Below are 24,842 nucleotides of genomic sequence, written 5' to 3'. Positions count from 1 at the left end.
CGGGGCCTTGGGGGATGTTTCCTTCGCACTTGGAAGAGGCTGAGATCAGGCCTCTGTGCGTTCCTGGTGCTCAGGGATTTGCTCCAATGCAAGCCCCTCTCTCCTCCCTCCTTCCTCAGCCCTCTCCCCTTTCACCCTCTCCCCTCTCCTTTAGGTTTACTGGCCCATCCTCAGACGCCCGTGATGTGGCTCTTCCCCCAGGTGCTCCCAAGAGATGCTGAGCCGTTACTTACCAGTTTGGGTCTGCCCCCATCCTGCCACCCAGCATTTGTGCCACCTGGAGAGGCCGGGCTCTGTGGGCATGCAGATGGGTTCTTTCAGTTCGCTGAATGTGATGGGCGTGTCCAACAGCAGCAGGGAGATATCATTGTCCATGTTGAGTTTTTGAAAGTCCTTGTGCAGAATTATGCTTGTGACCCCCTTTATTTCCAGGGATGGGCTGCTTAAGCTATTCGTTCCCAGCACGACTCTCAGTTCTGTTGGCCTGGTGGCGGAGAAGCAGAGACGGAGAAATAGGAGGGGAAGGAAAGTCACAAGGTGCACAGAATCTGCTGTGCCTGAAAACCCTAAATCCCACATAGCTGTAGGGGCCTTTTGCATTTGTCCTACCGGGGCTGTTGCTCAGAAGATGTGAGCATTTGAAAAAGGTAGAGAAGGAGGGTGAAACAGCCACTGTGGCCGACCATAGCTCCATGGCTGCTCCAGAATCATCCCAGAGATGTGAATGAGATACTCCTGCCTCACGGGGCAAAGAAAGGACTTAGCTTTGGGCCCCCAAAGAGCCCATGAAAGACCACTTGGCACAGATCAAACTAGCCCTCAGATAGGAAGGGATTATCACAGCAATTTGTCCACCAGCAGTTTAGAGACTGAGGAACAGAATTTTTTTGTTTGCAACATACACAACTGACTAAACTTTAACATTCAGAACGTATAAAGACAGTCTACAAATTAAAAAAAAACTGTCAAAGCTCAAACAGACTTTACAAAAGAGAAAATATACCAATAAACTTGCAAATATCAACTTAGCAGTAGTAAGAAAAATGCAAATTAAGACTACAATTATAATAGTATTTCATGCTTTTCACCAGAAAAGCAAAAATTAAAAATTCTGAAAAAGTAGCAAGTATTGGTGATGATTTTAACACTTACACACCGCTGGCGGAAATTTAAATGCGTGCAACCACTTTGGAAAATCATTTGGATTTTCTAATAAACTTGGAGATGCACAAGACCTATGATTCTATATCTTCTCTCCTAGGAATAAATTCTTGCACATATGCACCTGAAGACCTATCCAAGAATCAGGAACAGAATTGAATCCAGACCTGCCATTGATGAAGCAGAAAGAAACTTCAGTAATGATTCAGGAATTTCCCTCCAGGCAGAATGGCCAGGAACTTTCCAACAGCCAGTCCTTAAGTATCCCATGGGAGTAGATGCAACAAGTTTCCTTGGTTACCCCAGGGTGAAACTTTCCCCAGGTTTTTGATGAACCCTTTAAAGTTCTTCTTTCTGTGTATCTTCAAACTTTCTCGAGGTGGTGGAGCGGAAAAGCACAAGTGCTGGAACCGGATTTAAATCCTGTTTCTGTCTACTAGGTGTGTACCTTGGGTGAGTCAGCTAAACTTATTGGACCTCAGTTTCCTTCTCTATAAAATCAGGATGTTCATTTTACCTGCCTCAGGGTTTCTGTAAGTTGGAATGAGTTAAAAGGGGATTATTCATTCTACCCGCCTCAGGGTTGTCTGTATGATTAAACAAGTTAATGCACGGAGTTTCTTAGCAGGTCACTGGCACGTGATGAGGAATCAGTAAATGCTCTGTTTTCCACCAGTCTCCTGGAGTGCAGAGAAAACTCTATAAGGAGGAGGGAAGTAGGTTGTCGGATGGCCCAGGAACCCAGACCTCCAGAATTAGGAGGATTTCCTCCTAGAAGGACTTGAATGTCCTGGCAGAGGGAGACAGACCAAGCCCTTCGGCTCCACCAAGACAGATGTCCCTGGAGAGGACAGTTTGTGACCTCAGGGAAGCCGCAGTTACTGGTTCTGGGTGACAACAAAGAAGGCACAGTGGATCCGGCCTTGGGTTCACAGCCTCTTCCTCCCTAGGGCGTGTGGGGCTTCCCCAGGGAGGGGAGCACATTGTCAGAAGCAAGGGGATGGACTCGGTACTTACGAGATCTCAGAGTGAAAGCAGTGAGCCGCCGAGACAATCCACCACTTGCTGATGATGGCGCCACCACAGAAGTGTTCATTTCTTGTTTGAATACTCACCTGCCATGGAAACTCACCCACCTCAGCCTCCATCCCTCCTATGATTCTGGAATACTGAGCTCCTCTCTCAAAAACGGGTCTTTCACCGCATTCTGGTAGAATGGAAGAGAAAGGAAGGGAAACGATGCAACACTTAGTCAGTATCCATAGAAGACCCATAAGTAGCTATCATTGTACCCATTCTAGAGATGGGGAAACTGAGGCTGGCCCAGTAAAGCACCCTTAGAAACATGAGTAAGCCAACAGATGCTTCATATCTGTTGGAACGTGTTTGGAAGCGTTGGCTCTGTCTCCTTTCCAGACAGGCAAGTCACTTTGCCGAGCTTGTTTCTGCCCTCATCTGAGAAAAATCAGAGGAAAATACTTGGCCAGGGCCAACCTGGAGTGACTGGCAGAATAATGCCTCTGTTGCCAAAAAATGTCCACGTCCTAATGGACCATGCCCTGGAATTCGTGAATATGTTACCTTATAAGGCAAAGGGGACATTGCAGATGGAATTAAGGTTGCTGATCAGCTGACCTTAAAATGGGGAGATTGTCCTGGATAATCTGAATGGACCCAATGTAATCACATGGGTCCTTAAAAGTGGTAGAGGGAAGCAGAAGAAGAGAGATGTGACTGCAGAAGAAAGGCACTGAGAGATGCAATATTGCTCGCTTTGAAGATGGAGGAAGGGGCCACAAGCCAAGGTATATGGATGATCTCTAGAAGCTGGAAAAGGCAAGTTAACAGACTCTTCCCTAGAGCTTCCGATAGGAACGCAGTCCTGCTGACACCCTGATCTTAGCCCAGGGAGACCCATGTGGGAGTTCTGTCCTACAGAACTGTAAGATAAGAAGTTTGTGTTGTTTAAGCCACTAAGTTTGTGCTAGTTTGTTACAGCAGCAAGAGGAAACTAATACATACAGGAAACCAGAAGGGTGACCTAGAGAGGGCCTGAACCTACAGGAAGCCCCAAGCTATTCTAGGTTAGAACATTCTGTTCCAGGCAGAGCAGCTCTGTTTCCTGGAAGGCTGAGAACAAAGGCTGCAGCTGCCTGTTTGGAAGAGAAATCTGCCTTCTGGAGCCAGTCCAGATCCAACCCCTCACCCAGAGGAGGAGGAGGAGACAGTATTTTCTGACTTGAATGTGGTCTTGTTCTGGAACAAAGAATGAGCTTGATTCTACAGAGCCCAAGACCCCCTCCGCTCTCTTTCTAGAGGCTACTTTTCCAAATATCCATTCAACAGAGGTTTTGAGGACTTTGTAGTATGTGTTGGAGGAACCCAGTGGTGGTTATTTTTAGTTTAAAAAAAAAAGGAGTGAAAATGTATCAATATGTGTCAATAGCCTTCAGCTGTCAGTAACATATAGAGGCTCTTTCCAGGACTTTTGGGTCTGCACTTCCTCCTTTATTTACCAAACACATATAGTCTTACCATGTGTCTGGGCACCATTATATGCTCTGGAGTCCCAAAGCCTGCGTCTGAATCCTGGCTCTGTTGCTTACCTGATGAATGATTTAGGGTAAATGACTTATTCTTGTTTATCATCCCTTTCTTTATTCCCCAAATAGGCAGAAGATAATACTTACGCTACAGAACAGATGCACAGACGTACAGAACAGATAACGGGTGTTGAGTGCCCAACACAGAGTAAACCCTCAAGCCACGTTAGCTGTCAGAATTTCTCATGTCACCTTGCACCAAGGGCCCCCTTTCCTTGGTCTTGAGAACAACCTACATCACCAGCGTGGAACCGTGCAGACATATAGCCTAACGCTGGAACACAAAGCCCTAAGCAGTGACGGAGGCAGTGCCAAAACGGTAAGCAGAGATGCGAGCCATCGGGGGCACCTGGACCTGCTTGCAGAGAGGCCAGCTTTGCCGATTCTCTGCCCACACCACGCACCAGCCCCCATTCACTCCGTGCAGCCAAGCCCGGGCCGGAATGAGGGAAGCCGGGGACATGGGCTGTGTTCTTTCCGTGAGGCCGAGGGCAGGGAGGGAAATGCGGGCCCTGGAGTCACACTGGGGCCACTCCTGGCTCTCCCATTTCCCTGCTGCGAGGCTCTGGACCAATCCTAAACTTCCCTGAGGCTCGGAGCTCCTTACCCACATGTGGGGCTAAGAGTGGAGAGCCCACTGGGGTAGTGTGGGCATCTAACGGGGGAAAGTACCTGACCATAACAGCTTCCTTTCCACTTCAGCCACCTGCCACCCCCCCGCCCCCCCAGAGAGAGAAACAACCTATCAGGAGCTGCGAGGAGCTGCCCGTGGAGCACAGCAGGCACCCCCGGCCCACCTCCACCCCACCTCTCCTGCACATGGGTGACCTGGGCATCTGCTCAGCATCTGAGTTCCAGGGCCGATGCTCAGCTCATTCTGGGCCCCTGCTTCTCAGCGCTCCACTATTCATTCAAGGATAAAGTCTCGGGTTTCAAACCCAAAACTTAAGGTCAGACAGGTTGAACTTGGGGCTGGGGCAGGAGAAGGGGCAAGGGAAGTGGTTTCCAGTAGGGGTGTAGGGGGAACAGGACGCCCCTGCTCCCGTGAACCGGCCTCTTAGTGGCCCATTAGCTGATTTGTGGGATCGTCCAGGCCTCTGTCCCTCGGCCCCTCAGGCTTAGCCCCGGCGGGATGGAAGGGAGAGAGCAGGGCCAGGGTCGCACCCAGCCCCACCTGGAGAGCCGCTCGGGCCCGGGCAGGTGTCCACTTACCCAGATGTGCGTCCCTGGCCTGGGGTATGTGCAGCAAAAGGGACCACAGGAGCATGGCCCTGGGCATGACTGCTGGCCTGGGAGGTGACGGAAGCCGGGGCGGAGGGGAATGACTCTGACGGGGCCTCCCCCTTACAGCCAGCCCTGCCGGTGATGTCACAATGGGCTGCGGGTCTGAGAACGCAGACTGTCATGCAGGCTTCTCTTCTGGCCGCTCTGTTCCCGAGATGGGCCTCACCCTGGACGCCCCCTGGGCTGAGTTTCCCTTCCTGACCTGGGCAAGGCCTGCCCTTCACGAGTCCTCAGCGGGCAACTTGCTGTGGGCCCCTCACAGCCCGTGCCTCTTAAGGCTCAGATGCCTCCTCTTCCACAGGGCCTGTTCCATCAGGGGTTCCCCGTGAATTGCGCAGAAGGCCTGCGCGAGGGGCTGCCGGCTGGGATCCTTGCGAACGGGGAGGTGGTCCAGGAGGCCCGGAGGCCTGCGCAGCCTGAACGGCCGTCGGGCCAGGTGCCAGGTTCTCTGCTCAGGCCTCTGATCTGGGTCACAGGCGCGGACCCGAAGGCTGGGTTCAGAGGCGCTGGCCTCCCCTGATACTCAGCCCAGAAGGCAACAATCCCTGCTCCCACCCTTTCTGGGTTTATTCCACGTGGCCCCCAAATCTCCAGATAGGCCCCTGTCCCTTTCTAAAGACGGAAAGTCCCCTGCATCGGCAGGCGGACTCTCAACCATTGCGCCACCAGGGAAGCCCCACTGGCGGCTTTCTTTGCTCGGCTTCTGGGGGTGGGGTGTGGAGGGGAGGGGAAGCCTGGGCCCCATGTCTGATTGGGAGAATAGAGGATGACTGACGGGCACATCCACCCTAAACTGCTGCCCATTTTCTATGAAAGTATCTGGACAGAATCACAGCTCATCTCTAGGAAGATGCGTTCCTCCTGGGTCTGTGTCCTTCCTATTGACATGACGTGAGCCCTGTCTATTGCAAAGCACTCATTCGCTGCCCCACATTTTTTGGCCAAGCTTCTTCACGATAACAGTGGATCACACCATGTCTGAGCTGGTGGAGGGACTGACCAGCGGGGCCAGAGCCACCGTGCACAGCGCCAGAGGCCGCCATTCCTGTAGACTCCAATGGGAATGGCTCCCCCTAGAATTGGGCAAACATGGCCCGAGTATGGAGAGAAACTTTAGGAATGTAAGAAGTCTATAGAAATCCGAAGAGGAAAGCAGGTACATGGTGACATAGGTTGCATAGGGACACTGCCTGCCTGACGCTCCAGAGTTTCCCAGGGTGGCTTTATCGAGGTGACCTTATTTTCCACAGTCCTGGCCAGCAGAGCTCTACCTTTGGTGTGGAGCCCAGGAAGCTTGTTTGGTACAGATTCGGGTTGCCAGATTTAGCAAATAAAAATACAGGCTGCCTGGGACCTCCCTGGTGGTGCAGTGGTTAAGACTCTGAGCTCCCAATGCCAGGAGCCCGGGTTCGATCCCTGGTCAGGGAACTCGATCCTACATGCATGCCGCAGCTAAGGAGCCCGTGTGCCACAAATAAGGAGTCCGCCTGCTGCAACTAAGACCCAGCGCAACCAAATAAGTAATAAATATTTTTAAAACAAGAGTTAAAAAAATACAGGTTGCCCAACTGATTTTGAATTTCAGATAAAGAACAAATATTTTTAGTACACATGTACCCCACGCAATGTTTGAGACATTCTTATACTAAAACAAAATTCATTGTTTACCTGGAATTCAAGTGTACCTGGCATCCTGTATTTTAGCTGGCGACCCCAGTGTTGATTTCCAGACTTCACCCTTCAGACTCTGATCCAGTGGATGGGGGAAGGCAGGGAGCCAGGTCTCAGCACTTTAACAGCTGCTTCCAGATTATACCAGGACAGATCCTTCTGGAGCACCTGGAGAAATGTCACTCAGGCCAAAGGTAGAGGGCTTCCTGGGACCCCTGGCAAGCTGGGGACTGGAGTCTGACTCAACCTAGGAAATCTGGAGGCAAGAGAATGGCCGGCCATCTGCTTAGGTTCTGGGAAGGGTGCTGCTGTGGGGAGGCGGCCCTGAACCCCCAGAGTTTGTGCCTTTGGGCTGCACAGGGGACAGAGTGCTGCGGGGGGTCCTGAGGAGCCCTGCCATTGGGCGTGCTGCAGGGGGCAGAGAGACCTCGGAAGAAAGAGGCTGGGGATGTGTGCCGAAAGGCCTGGGGAGTGCAGAAGACAGGGGCCAGCAGGCAGAGCCCCTGAAAACACCGTGCAAAGAGTCCGCTGGAAATGCCTTCCAGGCCCCGAGGACAGAAAGCTGATGTCTGGGCTAGCTCCCCTTTCCCTGCACCTGTTACTGAGTCCAAGCTCGCTCTACTCACTGCACGAATGGCCAATAAATCGGAGACGAGGTGTCGAGGCAAGGAAGACGACTTTATTCCGAAAGGCGGCGGACCGAGAAGATGACAGACTAGTGTCCGAAAAACCGTCTTATCGGGGTTTGGATACCAGTTCTTTAACAGCACAGAGACGGGAAGGAGATGAGGAAGTAAGGTAAAAAGGCCATACGTTTTGCAAATATCCCCTGGAATGGCCAGCCTCGGGGAGGGGATGTGTTAATTTTTTAAATTTTTAAATTAAAAAGTATTTATTTATTTGTTTATTTTATTCTTTGGCTGTGCACGGGCGTTCTCTAGTGATGGCGAGTGGGCGCTACTCTTCGTTGCGGTGCGTGGGCTTCTCATTGCCGTGGCTTCTCTTGTTGCGGAGCACGAGCTCTAGGTGCACGGGCTTCAGCAGCTGTGGCTCTCGTGGGCTCTAGAGCGCAGGTTCAGTAGTTGTGGTGCACGGGCTTAGTTGCTCCGCGGCATGTGGGATCTTCCCGGACCAGGGCTCGAACCCGTGTCCCCTGCATTGGCAGGCGGATTCTTTTTTTTTTTTTTAAAACATCTTTATTGGAGTATAATTGCTTTACAATCGTGTGTTAGTTTCTGCTTTATAACAAAGTGAATCAGCTATACATATACATATATCCCCATATCTCTTCCCACCCTCCCTATCCCACCACTCTAGGTGGTCACAAAGCACCGAGCTGATCTCCCTGTGCTATGCGGCTGCTTCCCACTAGCTATCTATTTTACGTTTGGTAGTGTATATATGTCCATGCCACTCTCTCACTTCGTCCCGGCTTATGCTTCCCCCTCCCTGCGTCCTCAAGTCCATTCTCTACATCTGCGTATTTATTCCTGCCCTGCCCCCAGGTTCTTCATAACCATTTTTTTAAGATTCCATATATATGTGTTAGCATAGGGTATTTGTTTTTCTCTTTCTGACTTACTTCACTCTGTAGGACAGGTTCTAGGCCACCCACCTCACTACAAATAATTCAATTTCGTTTCTTTTTATGGCTGAGTAATATTCCATTGTATATATGTGCCACATCTTCTTTACATTCATCTGTCGATGGACACTTAGGTTGCTTCCATGTCCTGGCTATTGTAAACAGAGCTGCAATGAACATTGTGGTACATGACTCTTTTTGAATTATGGTTTTCTCAGGGTATACGCCCAGTAGTGGGATTGCTGGGTCGTATGGTAGTTCTAGTTTTAGTTTTTTAAGGAACCTCCATACTGTTCTCCATAGTGGCTGTATCAGTTTACATTCCCACCAACAGTGCAAGAGGGTTCCCTTTTCTCCACACCCTCTCCAGCATTTATTATTTGTAGATTTTTTGATGATGGCCATTCTGACTGGTGTGAGGTGATACCTCATTGTAGTTTTGATCTGCATTTCTCTAATGATTACTGATGTTGAGCATTCTTTCATGTGCTTCTTGGCCATCTGTATATCTTCTTTGGAGAAATGTCTATTTAGGTCTTCCGCCCATTTTTGGATTGGATTGTTTGTTTTTTTGATATTGAGCTGCATGAGCTGCTTGTAAATTCTGGAGATTAATCCTTTGTCAGTCGCTTCATTTGAAAATATTTTCTCCCATTCTGAGGGTTGTCTTTTCATCTTGTTTATGGTTTCCTTTGCTGGCAAGCAGATTCTTAACCACTGCGCCACCAGGGAAGCCTGGGGATGTGTTAGTTTCTTCTTTCTTGCAGCCATCCACAGGTGGACAGGGTCCGGGTGTTTCCCTGAACAGAGGCACTTTGGTTAAACGTTCAGGCAGAGGGGCGGGGTTCCCTGAGGCTGGCCATCATGTATAGACAGTATCCTTTTAGTGAACAAAAGCTGTGGAAAGCAAAGGTTAAAGTAAAAGAAACATGTAGTCCGATTTCGCTCTTCCCTGTTACACACCTTCCCCTGACTTTGAACCCTGGCAGGATCAAAAGAGCAGCTTGAGCAGGGGGAGGGTGAGCAGAGCCAGAGGTGAGAGAAGACCCAGGCCTGGAGGAGGTTTGATTTAGAGTCAGACTCCGCGCCCCCTGGAGGGTGATGAGGGCTTGGATGTTCTAATTCCTAAATTGAAACCTGGTTTGGGACTCAAGTGACTGTAGGTCTATTATCTAAGGATAATCCGAGGGTGTCCCTGGGGCTTTTCCATCTGGGCAGGACAAATCATCACCACTCAGGGGAGTTTAAAAGCCAGAGTGAGGCAAGACGGAAGCTCGTTGCCTTCACGGCCCACCCGGAACTTCATCGTTTCTCCATTTACAGCCGTTTGCGGAACAGCGACCGTGGAAATCTGACTCTATTTTACAAACCAGGGCAAGTCACTCAGGGAGGCAGACGCCTGGTACAACGGCGTGCCCACGCATCCCCGCCGCCCAGCGCTCACCACGGAAGTGATAAAGGTGAAAGGCGTGTCTTTTGTTGTTCATAACAAGCCCCTTTCGACCCCACCTGGGTTTGTGTTAAGGAGGTGACTTTTGAAAAGCCCCAAGGATGGGGGCTGGTTGCCAGGGGAACCAACCCGTGATGAGAGGGTTGGAACTTTCAGCCCCACCCCCTGACGTCTGGGGGAGGAGAGAGGGGCTGGAGGTTGACCTAACAAGTCATCGCAGGCTTTGAGATCTGGTTCCAGAGAATAGGAAAACTCACCAAAAGACCCAAAGCTCTTTAACGCCCAAGCAGGCACTAGAACACATGGCTCTCCAAGAGGTTCAGAGTTATGCTGGGAGGGGTGGGTACAGACAAGGGTGCCTGATATGGTGTACCTTTAGTCTCCGCTGCAGAGACAATGCAGACGGGAGGATTGGGCTGTGCGGACGCCGCTGAGCCAGGCTGCCCTGTGTCCCCTGCTTCCTCTCTAACCCGGGGCTTACTGTGCTATCACCCAGGACCAGCTCTGCCATGCATTTGTGATGCCCCCACGGAAGCAGCTGCAGCTGGCATTTTGTCAGCTTTGGCCAGAGGCCCAGGCTGGGAAATTCTGGACTGGAATGAAAAGAAAATGCTGCAGCTTCTAATTCCACTGCTCACGGCACTCAGGGGACGTGCCCCGGAAGCTCCAGGTCTGTGCCAGTCTAAGCCAGAGTGGAGGATGGGGAGAAGCCTGCAACCTCTTACCTGGCTCCTATAGAGTTGATTTAGAGGCCCAAGGGGGTGCTAAGTCAGAGCAAGTGGCTCAGGAAATGAGGAGAGTACAGTTGATTAATCGAAGAAGATGTATTGGGCTCAGTGAACATGCCAGTTAAAATGATCCCCCAGTGTCTGGACCCAGAGTTCTGCAAGAACAGGGGACCTGGAGCAACAATTAGCAAGTGCTTTTGCTTCTCCAGTCTCCACTGCCCTCCTTGTAAACACATTAAGGATCTTTCTGGGCTCAGTACTCTGCGAGAAGCAGCAGAGTTGTGGTAGAATAAGGGCCTTATTAATTTAGAGCACCTTATTAGATTATGTAATCTCATAAACTGGGAAAAGTTTAAAGGGCTATTGTGGGGAGCAAACGAGTTAACACAGCAGTTTCCAAAGCACGTTCTGTTAGAAACTGCATAGCAAAAAAGCTCTAAGATTAGACAGAATTTGGAAATGCTCCTTTCAGTACTTTTCCTTGGAGTCACGGTGGATATCCACATGTTAAAGGTTCCGAGAAATCTCACAGTGAGAAAGTGGTTTTAATCCGGTATTTCTGAAATGTATCTGCCCACAAGGCTACCCTTTACCCTAACTCCCAGCCTTATAAACAAGTAACATTTTCTAGTTATCCTTTTGAGAATGACCTGTTCGTATAGTTTTCCCATCATTTCTATTTGAGTGGGTATCGTAAGTCGACTGGCAGAACCTTTTTGATTTTAATGATATTAGCCCTTTGTCTCTTACGTGTGCTACAAAATCTTTTCTCCTAATTCTTTTTTTTTTTTTTTTCACAGTCCAGGTCTTTTATTTTCTTTACACCCATCATGCCATGAATTCATAGGGAATGGGCTCCAACAGTTCAGGCTCCTTTCCATTGGTTCTCACGAAGTGTGCTTCTCTGGGTGGAGCAGGCTGGCGCTTCAGTTGAACCCAAGTACCTTTCTCTTTGGCTTCCTTCTTTTTCTGATCATTTTCCTTCACCCGTTTCAGGAAGCTATCCCGGCTCTTAGAGTGCTTAATATGCTCGATACGCACATTAATTCTCTTGGCAAGAATCTTGCCCTTAACTTGTTTGTTTACAATGATGCCAACAGCATGCTGGGTAACATTGTAGACTCTCCCAGTTTTGCCATGGTAACATTTGTGGGGCATTCCTTTTTGAACAGTGCCCATTCCCTTGATATCTACAATATCACCTTTCTTGTAGATTCGCATGTATGCGGCCAAAGGAACAACTCCATGTTTTCTAAAAGGCCTAGAGAACATGTAGCGGGTGCCCCTCCTCTTTCCCTTTGTGTTGGTCATTTTGGCGAATTACTGGAAGATGGCGGTTCCGGCCGAAAAGAACTCTCCTAATTCTTTAATACTCTTCCAATTCTATTTTGGACTAAACAAATCTTAAATTTATGTTAGAAGTTCAGCACTATTTTTACGTATGGTTCTTGGCTTTTATTTGATGTCTTAGAAGGACCTCTTCATTCCAAAATTATAAACACAGTCAGACCTGTAGCAGAGTGTAAGCTCTGAAATTAGACTGTCTGCTTTCTAATTACTTTTCCTCCAAGTACTTGCTATGGGACCTTAGAAGGAGTTTCTAAATATCTCTGCATTTCAGTTTCCCCGTCTGTAAAATGGCCATATTAGGGTTATTGCGAGGGTTAAATACGTACAAAGCTCAGAGGACAGTGCCAGACACTGTAAATACCAAACATTCGTTAGCTGTTATTATTCCTAAATGTTTATGATTTTGCTTCTTAATTTTACATTTCCCCGTCCCAAGTTGACATTATCGTATGTTATTTCCAAAAAGTTTTCTTTTCATCTTTTACATTTAGATTTACAATTCGTTTGGTTTCAAATTTTGTATACAATATAAGGTAGAGTTCAAGATTAACCTTTTTTTTTTTTTTAAAGAAAGTAACTGTAAAGAACCCCCATTAGGTTATCAGTGGATTTCTCAGAAGAAACTCTACAGGCCAGGAGAGAGTGAGGTGACATAGTCAAAGTGTCGTAAGATAAAATACACCGGCGAAGAATACTTTATCTGCCACAGTTATCCTTTAGATATGAAGGCGAAATAAAGGTTTTCCCAGAAAAACAAAAGCTAAGGGAGTTCACCCCCATTAGACCCAGCTTGCAAGAAATGCTAAAAGTTCTTCGTGCTGAAATAAAAAGATGCTACCTAGTGACATAAAAGTAAACGGAAGTACACAATACTCTAGCAAAGGTGAAAAACGGTCTGAATTAGAAAACTCTAACTCTATATTAGAATGGCTGTTAACCACTTATAGTATAAAGGCTAAAGGAAAAGAGCATTAAACAGAACTATAGGTACTAACATTTCTCAACAGATTCACAGGACAAAAAAAGGTAAATTGTGACATCAAAAATATAAAAGTCAAGGAGTAAAAGAGTGGAAACTTTATAGGCAAATGAAGATTAGGAGCTCTCAGCATAAGAAGGACTGTTTTATCTGGGAGATGTTTTATGTAAGCCCCATGGTAATCACAAAGCAGAAGTCCCGAAAGTAGAATCCCAAAGCATAAAAAAAGGGGAGACTGAGCAAATCACCATGGAAAACTACCACTTTACAAAGGTAGATAGAAACGAGGGAAAAAGAATGAAGATACAAAATAACCAGAAGGCAAACAATGACAGGAGTCAGTCCTTACATATCCATAAACACTCCAAATATAAATGGATTGAATTCACCAATCAAAAATCACAGAGTAGTGGGATGAATGAAAAAAAACCGAGATCCAACTAAGTGCTGCCTATAGGAGACTCATTTCAGCGCAAAGGCTGAAAGTGAAGAGACAGAAAAGGATATTTCATGCAAGTGGAAACAAAAGGAAAGTGAGGGTACTCATATCAGAAAAAATAGATTTCAAGCCAAAAACAATAACAAAAGGCAAAGAATAGAGTTTTGTTTTTAAAATATGTTTAATTTAATTCGATTCAATTTAATTCATTACTGATATATTGAAGTTTGAATCCAACATCACACTATTTGTGGCATCTCCTCCGCATTTCTTTTCCCTTTCTCTCTCCGGTTTTGTGTGCATGTGCGTGTGCGTGTCTGTGTGTGTGTGTGTGTGTGTTTTGGGGAAGTTGACAAAGATTACCTCTGTTACTTATTATCCATGTAATTATGTTAACAGTTAAAAATACACTCCAAAAACGTTTTCCTCTTCACCTCTGTCCCTCACACCCATGATACTCAAATTGTCATGTGTCATGTATGTGAAGCTTCTGCACCATATATCATTGCTTAGTATGTTACAGCAGCTCTTGAGGGATGAAATCTGTGGTTATTGTTCCACATATACACTTACTTGCAGCCTGTTTACTTCTGATGCACCCTTATTTCTAGGGTGCAGACCATTCAACTCCTAACTAAAGCCACGAATTCATGAGGTCCCTCGCCATTGATGGGTCCTGGGGTCCCCCTCCTCACTCTGCAAGGCTGTCAGAAGCACCGCCCAGCTTGTCAGATGACTCTCCACAAATTGTGCCCTCAAATTTGTTTCTCTTCCTAAATATGGGCCCATAACTCTTCACTAACTTTGCTGTCTAGTGCTTTCAAGCAAGTGATATTTTAACACTTTTATTTATCCTCAGCAAGAAAGTTGGTCCAAATTTCCTAGTCCATCTAACTGGTTTTAATTTTTCAATGCTATTATGTGTCTTTATTTTTTCTTTGTCTCTGCTAGTTCCTTTTTACTTCGTCCTTTTCTCTTATTTCATAGTGTTCCGCGTTTTCGTTAATGTCCTTGCACGATACACCTCTAACCTGTTTCTTCCCTCCTGGTAATAGCTAAACAAATATATTATTCATGTGTATTTTGCACATTCTGTTTCTCTCTTTTTGTAATATTTTTGCATGGTTTTAAAATATTTATTTATTTATTTATGGCTGCGTTGGGTCTTTGTTGCTGTGCACAGGATTTCTCCAGTTGCAGCGCGCGGGGGCCACTCTTCCCTGCGGTGCGTGGGCCTCTCGCTGCAGTGGCTTCTCTTGTTGTGGAGCATGGGCTCCAGGCGCGCGGGCTTCAGTAGTTGTGGCTCGCGGGCTCTAGAGCACAGGCTCAGTAGTTGTGGCGCACGGGCCCATCTGCTTGGCGGCATGTGGGATCCTCCCAGACCAGGGCTCGAACCCGAGTCCTCTGCATTGGCAGGCGGATTCTTAACCACTGCGCCACCAGGGAAGCCCTTTTACATGGTGTTTAAATATTTTTGCTGGTTTGCTTTTAACTTGCGGCCAGTTGCAGCAGACCTGCCTTCCACCTTGTACTGTATAGATAGAAACTCATTGCTGCCTTTCCCTTTTTATATAAGCCTTTTCATAATCTTTTCTCTTTACCCAGAGGGCTGGATATTGATAATTTATAATATCTGTTCAGTCTGCCTGAGGAGAGTGGTGAGGGACTTGGGAGCATGACCAGTCTAGATCTGGAGTTATTTTATTGGATGCTTTCCCTATGAAGGGGGCCAGGGCAGGGGGTGAAGTTCCAACAGCTCAAATAAAATCTTTGCATGTGTAGGGGTATCCCTGGATTTCAGGAAGTTCTTTCCTCTTTGTGGTAATCTTGGAACTCAACGCCTTTCTTACTTCCTGAGTTGGAATGTATTTTTTCTCTGCAAAGATAGCTCTGGTATCTGCTGTGAAGTTTAGTTGCCACTGACCATTAAGAAGACATGCCAGGGACTTCCCTGGTGGTCCAGTGGTTAAGACTCCACGCTTCCACTGCAGGAGGCTTGGGTTCGATCCCTGGTCGGGGAACTAAGAACCCACATGCCACACGGCGAGGCCAAAGGAAAAAAAAGCCATGTCAAAGGTGGGTGAAGGAAGTATCACATGGTTGGTCGTCATCTCCAGACTGTTCCAGGAGAGGTCAAGTAGCTCAAAAGAAGAAACTCTCTGTCCTTCCCTTCTCCTGCCTGGGCCACAGGCTCTTGCCCTCTGATCTGTGGATAGCAGTGGGAGTCTATGGATTTTTTTTCACTTTGTTTACAGTCTTCTGCACTGGGAGGAACTCTAGAATAGGCTGTGTATATTTTTTCTCAGCGTCTTCTTTCATTCTGATGAAATTATAAGGCCATAGTGTGAATATCCTCAGTTTGCTGCGCGAGTGTATTGTGTGAGTGAGTATGTATGAATGTATTTATAAGCCATCTTTCCTCCAAATTATTTTACAGTTCCAACAAAGCAACAGGAATATTACATCTTAAAACTCAAACCACAAACCCAACTTTATTTGAAACTACTGAGTTTTATTGAAAATAGCTAAATGTATTAACAAAGAGGCCGAGTAATCCAGCAGGATGGGGGTGGAGCTATGATAAATGAGCATTTGCATAAGGGAAGTGGAATAGAGATGCATTCCAGGGCCTGAAAGCAATTGGGGGTGGGTTTCAGGCTGAGGCAGCATGAACAGTGCACAGCCAGTGGAAATCCTTGATAGCAAGTCTCCTAGGATTTTACGCTCCTAAGGCAGAAAAGTAACAACGAGTTCTCGTGGAGTCTAGTGTAAGGAACACATATAAAGTGTATGTTAGAATAGAGAGGCTGCGTCTTTCAGTACAAAGGGCTGTGTCCTGAGAAGCAACCCTGAAACAAGAATCCCAAGTGCTACAGTGGCCAGAACTGTGTACTGAAGGCCAATTTTCAGTGATTCTAGAATGCCTGGCTTCAATTCCTGGTTCTAGCGCTTACTAGCTGTGTGGCTGTGAGAAAGTTAACTTTACCTCTCTGTGCCTGTTACTTATTCTGCGAAATGAAGATAATAATATATAGAACCCAACTCACGAGTGAGAATGAAAGGAGTTAATATGTATAATATAAAGAACGTAGAATAGTGTCTAGACCGCAGAAAGTGTTAGCTGTTACTGTTGTAATGACCAGGTCTGTCGGCTCCTTGAAGAAGAGGCTGGGCTAGATTTGATGGATAGCCTATGTGGAAGGACTAGCATTGAACTAGGAATGAGTAGACCTGGGTCTGAAGCCCAAATTTGCTACTAAGGTCATACATATATCTAGTTGCTTTTCAATAAGTATTTCTTAAGTGAAGGAATGAATGAATAATTGATAGATCTTCACCACTACTCCAGGTTTAACCAGTTCAAGAGAGAGAGTACAGGATGTTTCCGAGGTTCATGGCTACCAAACTAAGACTTTCTGATTCGATCCCCTAAACCAGATGTCCAGAGCACAACTTGAAGATCTAAAAAGCTAAGACTGAGATAGATAACAGAAAATACTAAACAAAATCATGGGTAGTGAACCCTTGTACAGAATTCCTCCAAAAGGTTGTATAAGCTGAAATTATAAAGTGCTCAAAACATTTAGGAAATGTAGAGCGTTTTTGTTCACTCATTTATTCAACAAACATCTATTGAATTCTGAACACGTTCAAAGACTGTGCTAAATATTAGCAATGCAAAGATGGCAAGATATGGCTTATATCCACCGCATATTTATAGTGCAGTCGGGGAGACGTGTCAACAGGTAATTAACACAATGTGGTGAGTGCCCTATGGAAGCATTGTCAAGGTGCTTTGGAACCACAGAGCAGAAAATAACTGCTGAAGGCTACGTAGTTTCCCAGGTGGATAAAGGATGTATCTAAGGCAAAGAGAAAAGAACTGCAAAGGCGGGAAGGCAAAGAAGAAGGTCATTGTGACCCCAGATGTGAAAATAATTAAGGCTGACTCACAGCACGGCCAAGGCATTGGGGAGTAGTGAGAAGTGAGGCCGGAAACGTATGTGGATCACGCCAGATCACTACGTGTCTATGTGTCATGCCGAGGATTGGGACTTTGCTCTGTTTAGGGTCATTGGAAGGGGCCATCCCAGGGTGTGGAGAAGAAAATGAGCAAGGTCATGTTGAGGTGCTGGAAAGAGAACTGAGACAGCCGCGTGCAAGGTACAAGTTGGAACAAGAAGACGGTGAGGTACCAGAGCCCAGGATGATAGTAAGAAGACCATCGCCAAGGTCCTAAAAAGAGATGAACTGAAGCCAAAACAGGAGGAGATGGCGGCCAGGACCGAATCTGCCCGGGGTCAAGAGTCTGGGTACGGGGGAATGTTGGGGTGGCAGGGACTGTGTGGAAGAAGTGACAGCCCCAGGCGGGGCAGAGAAGATCTGTGGGCAAGATGGGCCAGAGCTAATTTATGTTCCCTGTATCCCCACATTCACCCGGGGATGAACTGAGGGAAAAGAGAAATGTTCAGAACAACGGACTTGAAGTACAATATTCTGACAGCGGAGGAGCAGCAAAAAAAAAAAAAAAAAAAAAAAAAAAAATGACAGTGCCAGTTTCTGGAAAGTGACATCTCCTAAAATAAATAGCTCCTAATTTATTGTCATAAGCTCAGGGTACTCAGACAACTCTTTTCATTTCATTTTAAACATTTTGTCAGCATTAGACAGGAAGCGAATGTTGATCATTTGTTCACATGCTCCTAGTTGTAGAGCTCTCATTAGTGATTTAGGCAAAATACATTAATTCAGCCATTGCAACCAGTTACCTGACATGTTCTTAAACGTGGTGGCAACAAACTCAGAGGATTGAAATAAAGTCTGGATGAAGGATTCAAGCACTGAATTCTGCTTTACTTTAAAGCTCCGAAGATAAGAACAAACATTTGTCTCAGATACTGTATGTGAGGCAGCCAGAGTATATAGAAGGATGCCTACCACTGAGTGTCAATGTAAGAAGCCAACCTGAACCAAGCCTGGGGTATCTGGAAGAGCTGTGCTGAAATATTGCCGTGTATCCACCCAAAACGACCTTTGGAGCATGTGACGGGTGGGTATCCATACGTGTGTGCTCACCTGAGAATGTGAGAGAGTCTGAGGGGGTGGAGGAGACGGTGGGGAGGAGAGAAGGAGGTCAAGGGCAAAGGTGAGAGAAAGGGACCCGTCAAACTGATTTATGTATTGAATTTAATTTATTTATTCTTGCAGTTTAAAAAATTTTTTATTGGAGTCTAGTTGATTTACAATGTTGTGTTAGTTTCTCCTGTACAGCAAAGTGAATCAGTTATACATATACATCTATCCACTCTTATTTTTTTAGATTCTTTTCCCATAGAGGCCATTACAGAGTACTGAGTAGAGTTCCCTGTGCTACACAGCAGGTTCTTATTAGTTATCTCTTTTATATACACTAGTGTGTATATGTCAATCCCAATCTCCCAGTTTATCCCTCCCCCTCTTATCCCCTGGTAACCATAAGTTTGTTTTCTACATCCGTGACGCTACTTCTGTTTTGTAAATAAGTTCATTTATACCCTCTTTTTTTAGAGTCCACATATAAGCAATATCATATGATATTTGTCTCTCTGCGTCTGACTTACTTCACTCAGTATGACAATTTCTAGGTCCATCCATGTTGCTGCAAGTGGCATTATTTTGTTCTTTTTTTATGGCTGAGTAATATTTCAAGTCTGGATTCCAAAATTCAGAGACAATACAAAAACCAGGGGCAAGGGATGAGATAAGAAATATCCAGCCTGAATCAACCGAAGAAGGCCACTGGGTAAACTCTTCCTATGAAGTGTTGGATGAGAAGGATTAGAGCAAATGATACAGCTGATTTGGCTAAGGAGGGACTCCAGAGATTACTGATGTTCTTATGCTACGTCAAAGGCAACCATGACAGATGGACTTGGGCAGATTCCTTAAAGAGAAGCTCCTCTAATAATTTTTTTAGCAAAGGGAATGACTTTCTAAGCACCTAAGGGAAAATTTATAAACGAAAAGTTTTGACCCAACAACACATTTTAATTTCCTGAATGTCAAGACAAAAGAAATTGACAAATTGGGTAAAGTAATTACAATATTTTTTCAGATAAAGAATTACTATTCCTAACATCTAGATAGCTTTTTACAAAAACAGTTAGTAAATAGCATACCTCAGCTCCCTCCACGCACCTGGCCCCCAGCCATCAGTCCACCTGCACCCAGGAAGGATGCTCCAGCCCAGCTGTACTCTGCAGGGGCGTTTCCTGCATGGGTAGTAATAGGGACTAGCAAATGTCTGCCTTCTCTTGGGCTGCAAAGTGAGTTGTGAATCCCAACCTTGCGGAGGGACTCCCCTGCCGGGTTTGGTCCTTCCTTTCTTCCCTGACCCTGAGATATTCTTGGAGTCCTCTTGACCCTTTGTAGTTACTCCTCTGCTGTAGTTTATAATTCTTGATATTAAGCTTTCCCTGCTCCAGTCCTGCACGGCTCCTGTTTCCTGAACGGAACCTGCGCATCTTTGGCATTTCTCGGTTGCCACCAACACTTTCATAGCTTCTGATGGATCTCCACCCTGACCTCCCCAGATCTCACAGCTCTTCCTGAATGTGAGGGACAGACAGTAAAGGAGGTGTGCCTGGCTGGTGTTGTCTGAGGTCTATCCCCCCTGCACCAGCTCACTTCACTCAGCTCCATCACCGGTCTTAGCTGGGAAGATGCTGGGAATACGGGATAAAAAGGATTTCTCAGCGCTGCTCATGTGCAAATGGCTCTTTCTTCTCCCTTTCAGATGAAGCTCCATGTGGCTACAGACCCAAGTTTTCAAACTCAACCTTGGAACAAGTCCACAAACTGAAGTCCAGGAAGGGGAGTTCCCACGGCAAGTGAGACACCTCTGTGGAGGCTCAGTCATACATCGGTGGTGGGTTCTGAGGGCTGCACATTGCTTCTCAAGAACTCTGTAAGTTCCTGACGCGTTGTCTTAATTTCCATCAGGTCTCCTCAACACATTGTCTGGGCTGGGTAGCTTAGTGGGTTAGTGCACAAGGTTTGTGAAGCCATGGGCTCTACACCAAGTGTGTTCCCATTGGCTTTGTACTGAAAAGTATCTGCTCTACACCTGCTCTCTCCTCTGAGGTTAACCATATCCAAAGGTTGGCTGCTAGTTGCGACTGTGCACCCAGTATTGGAAAATCAGTACAAAGCTTCTATTCCCCTGCCTGCCATCTGTGTAGACAACGTGTTGTATTCATTCATCGTACACATCCAGGCTACCGTGTGCTGTTCTAAGTGATGGCGATATGGTGGTTGACAAGACAGTCAAGACCCCTGTGGTCAAGGAGCTCACAGTCTATTCCCACTACCTTTTGATGGGGAAGTCTCCCTGGGCTGGCTGTTCACTAGCTCAGAGTTCTGCCTGAGGTTAGACCCCTGGCTACTGCCGCCTGCGTATGGTATGTGCCTTCCCTTTTGAACCCACAGAAAGCCCACGTTTAGGTTTCCCTGGGCTAGATAGCATGATGCTTTGGAAGACTCAGGTCTGAATTTTGGCCTCACTACTCTAGCTTTGGGATTCTGACCTAGCTCCTTCACCTTCTTCTCCTGCACCTTTTCTCATCTGTAGCATGACAGTAATGCCTCCGTCAAATACGTTATGTGGATTAAACTAAATGAGATTACACATGTCAAGTCCTTAGTAGAAACCTGGAACACAGAAGAATCTCAAAACATGAGAATGATGGTCATTTTTTTTAGTACCCAGAAGCACTGTAGAAAGAAAGTTTGGATTCTTCCTTCCTGGGCTGTTTTATAATCGCATCTCCCCAGCTGTTTACCATCGGATGAAGCTCATGTAGATCACCATCCTGAGATAACTCTGAGACAGTGATTCCCCAACCAAGCGTAGTCATCAACTACTCTGATCCTTTCCCAAGGCACCAGGCTGGCCAGACAAGGATGCGGGAGTGGGATGAGGAGAAGGCCAGAAGCTCCTCTAGGGTCAAGGTTGTTTCCTTCCTACAAGATGGCACTTATAGGTGTGCCGTCTTCCTGGTTTCTCCACTGGCCTGGCAGAGACTGATTCAGAAGTGGGGCTGTTCTGAACCTCTGCACAGGAACAAAGCATGGCTGTGAAGAGGTGGTAGGGTCAAGGAGAAAGGTCATTCCAGGTTCACCTGGCAGGGGCTGGGGTGAGGGTTTGGTAGGCTGCTCCCAGAGGGAGCGAGCTTCCCAAAAGGAAGTAGAAATATAAGCAGAAATGAAGGAACCCCTTATTGGAGATGCTAGAGAGGAGACTGAGTGGACGTTGCATTACATCACCTCTAAGGCCTTCCTGCTCTGTGAGTCTGTGACTTGCTGAGCGTTTGCATCCTTCCAGGGCCTCCTCCCTCATCACTTGTGGGCCCGTCACTCTCAGTGGTTGCTGCAGTGCTCATTCTCACTCTAGCTCCCTCACTTTGCCTGATCAAAATGATAACTTAAACATGTACCTGGAGAAGCTGAGCGTGGTGCAGATTAACTGGAGAGAGTGCAGCCAGAGGGTAGACCAGCTCTCCAGGAACACGCTTTGTGCCTGGAAAGAACTGGGCACCAAAGGCAATTGCCGGGTACTCAGCCCCTGCTTCAGCCCCATCCTCCACACGCCCCACCATGTTCTGGGTTCCCAGAGGAGGGAAGGCCCTAGCCCATGCCACCAGGACCCTCTTACTCTGCCCTCTTGTTAGAAGTACTGTTGATTGCTCCAGACTGTTCCTTCTCCCTTTTCTCATTCTCAGGGAGACAGTGGGGCACCTATGGTCTGTACTATCTATGGAAACCAGAGGATCTTCCTAGTGGGTATCTTCAGTTGGGGCATGAGATCTGACTTCAGGGGGAGGCCTGGTATGTTTGTGTCTGTGGCTCAATTTCTTCCGTGGATCCAGGAAGAGACAGAAAAGGAGGGGAAAGCCTACATCATCTCAGGAGCCCAGAGAAGTTCCCTGCCTCGTGTTCTGCAGTACCCCTTATGGTTAGGCTTGGGGTCTCAAATGCTGCTTACCACCATGTTTACTGGTGATAAATCAGGTCACTAAGCTTTGGACCCACACTTTCTTCTCCTCCTCCTTCTCCCTTCTCCCTGCCCATCCTTACACAAGCCTTTATGGAGCATCGACTATAGGTTAGCCCCTATGCTAGACCCTGGAAGATAGTCATGGACTCAGTTCTCCATGAGAACTAAAAAGAAACAATGGCCTTTGACAAGGAGGTCAAGAAGGCTTTAGGACAGCGTTGGAAAACCAACCTCGAGAAATCACTTCCTGTTTCTGGGCCTTGGTTTCTCTATCTATGAAGAAGGAGATTTGGTCAGATGAGTCCTAAGCTTTCATCACTCTGACATTCTGAATAACTTCTTCTACTTTCTCTCATGGTACGCAACATTACCTAGCTAACAACGGGCTTTAATACCATCAGCTCAGTGCTTAACGGGGACCCAAACACAGGGAGCTCCATTTCCCGTTACAAATGCTTTAATCTCCTGGGCTATTCAGGAAAGAAAGTCTATGGTAGACTTAGGATCAGGGGTTTCTTGTCCTGTGTGGAGTTGAAAGTAGGGAGATTATGACTTGGGACTTAGAGACCACACGTTTCTTTCCCTCCCTTTAATAGATCCAAACAAGGTTAGGGTAATAAGGTGGCTTGGCCTCAACATCTGCCCTTTCGTACCTGTGGATAACTGAATGAGGGTCACTGTGGAGTGGCCAAGGCCATGACTCATCAAGTGAGAAAGGATACAAATCCAAGGACAAGAAAGCAAGCAGGTCCTTTCACTGAGAGGAACCAGAACAGTTTATGTGGCCAGACTGAAATACAAAGGATATGAATTTGTTTTCAGAAAACTGTGAGGCAACTATTAAATATAGAATGGATAAACAACAGGGTCCTAGTGCATAGCAGAGGGAACTCTAGTCAACATCCTGTGATAAACCATAATGGAAAAGAATATGAAAAAGAATGCATATATCTGTATAACTAAATCACTTTGCTGTACAGCAGAGATTAATACAACACTGTAAGTCAACTATACTTTAATTAAAAAAAAGATTATGTCCCCATGTTAGATATTGACATTGTGTGGAGTGACTGGCAAGCCAGAATGAGAGAGTTATAGACTGTTATGAATCTGAAGCAATCTGCCTTCGGCAGCAGAGAAGTCCTATTTGTAAAACAATTCCTGCCGTGCCACAGAGTCCTAGTAAAGAGTGAGTACCTAGTCATGGGACACCAAGTAACTATGTGACCTGGAGCTGCCCTTCATCACCCACCAAGTCACATGGTTTGACAGGCCACCAACACTCTAGCTTCTGATGGAAATTTAGGAATGGGCTCAAGCAAGTCTAAGTGAGTTGTATGAACACACTGCCCCGCACGTCACCTACATCTGTTGCCACAAAGCTTCTCTCTTAGCTTATAAATTGACTTAACAAGAGGCCCTGTGCCAGCTGATGATAGAGGAAAAATCCTCAGTTCTGCTCAAGGTTAGCACTGCATGATGTGGTGCAGGGAAATACTTCTGCGGGCAGAGCTTTGAATGGTGCACTTGACCATCTCATTTCTATGAAGAAGTAGGTGGTGTGAGGTAAGGCCTCTTGGGCAGCGATGAATAGGTTGGCTGGTTGGTCAAGGGCTTGGAGGGAGAAAGACTGGAAGATTGCAAATAAGAAGGTCTAGGGGAGAGGCATGTGGACGGACCTGAGAAGAGACCTCTGTGCTTTGCATCAATGCCCATTAGGAAGCATTCACTGCAGGGGAGGTTCGAAGCAATGAGGAAGATCAATACTCACAATGGTGGCCTGTGTAAGCCACAGCAAGAAATTGATCCTACCTCATGGCCTGGCACACATGCACACACATACACACGGAGCCAAAGTTTCATGAAACAATACATGTCCTTCCTTCCTACATGCTAATTACAACCCACTAAATTGATATTGTGACTCAATAATAGGATGTGAAATGAGTCATCATTTGAAAAATACTGACGGAAATCAATCCTACCCTTCACTTTACTTTAAGGATACTGAGCTCTACAGAAGGCAAGCTTTTGCTAAAGGTTGTTAACAGATCCAGGACTAAAATTCATATTTCTGACTCTCAGATCAATTTATTTTCTGTGTTTTAGTAAACATCTATGAAGGCTAAAATTCAACAAATATCCTTTAAAATGCATAGCTGAGCCTACAGGAAAGGAAATGTTTAGGGAACAAAAATCAAAACAGAAGTAAGAGTCCAGAGTCGTTATGCAGACTAAAAAGCCAACCAGAGGTATAAATCCTGACTCTTGGGTTTTACTGGTCATGTAGGACAGTGGTCCCCAACCTTTTTGGCACCAGGGACTGGCTTTGTGGAAGACAAGTTTTCCACGGACCGGAGCGGGTATGGTTTTGGGATGATTCAACCGCATTACATTTATTGTGCACTTTAGTTCTATTATTCCATTGTAATATATAATGAAATAATTATACATGGTAAGAGCAGTGAATCCCATGGGCACGAGCATGTTGCCTCACTTCTGTTGCATTATAACCAGCTGATCAGAAGTTGCGCCCAGTGGAAAACCATATGATGAGT

At 46.4% G+C, this 24,842-nt stretch overlaps 1 protein-coding gene and 1 pseudogene across 6 annotated transcripts in view; both read right to left on the bottom strand.

Annotated features, from left to right (window-relative positions):
- Positions 1–24,842, bottom strand: part of PRSS55 (serine protease 55) — a 57,571-nt gene that overhangs the window by 15,602 nt on the left and 17,127 nt on the right. For all 5 annotated transcript variants that reach the window (XM_027087934.1, XM_027087933.1, XM_027087930.1 and 2 more), the window contains 2 exons: positions 2,179–2,368; positions 234–484 (listed from right to left, as the gene is read on the bottom strand). In XM_027087934.1, the coding sequence (XP_026943735.1) occupies positions 234–484; positions 2,179–2,368 (441 nt within the window). The remainder of the gene's footprint in view (positions 1–233; positions 485–2,178; positions 2,369–24,842) is intronic.
- LOC113610115 (60S ribosomal protein L21 pseudogene) lies at positions 11,262–11,837 on the bottom strand (annotated as a pseudogene). The gene has a single exon (XR_003428958.1). The product of XR_003428958.1 is annotated as a 60S ribosomal protein L21 pseudogene (transcript).

The sequence above is a fragment of the Aethalodelphis obliquidens genome, unplaced genomic scaffold (genome assembly GCF_003676395.1).
Source record: "Aethalodelphis obliquidens isolate GAN/ISIS:26980383/991018 unplaced genomic scaffold, ASM367639v1 scaffold61, whole genome shotgun sequence".
In the NCBI taxonomy this organism is placed as follows: Eukaryota; Metazoa; Chordata; class Mammalia; order Artiodactyla; family Delphinidae; genus Aethalodelphis; species Aethalodelphis obliquidens.
This window is presented reverse-complemented; position numbering and strand designations above follow the sequence as displayed.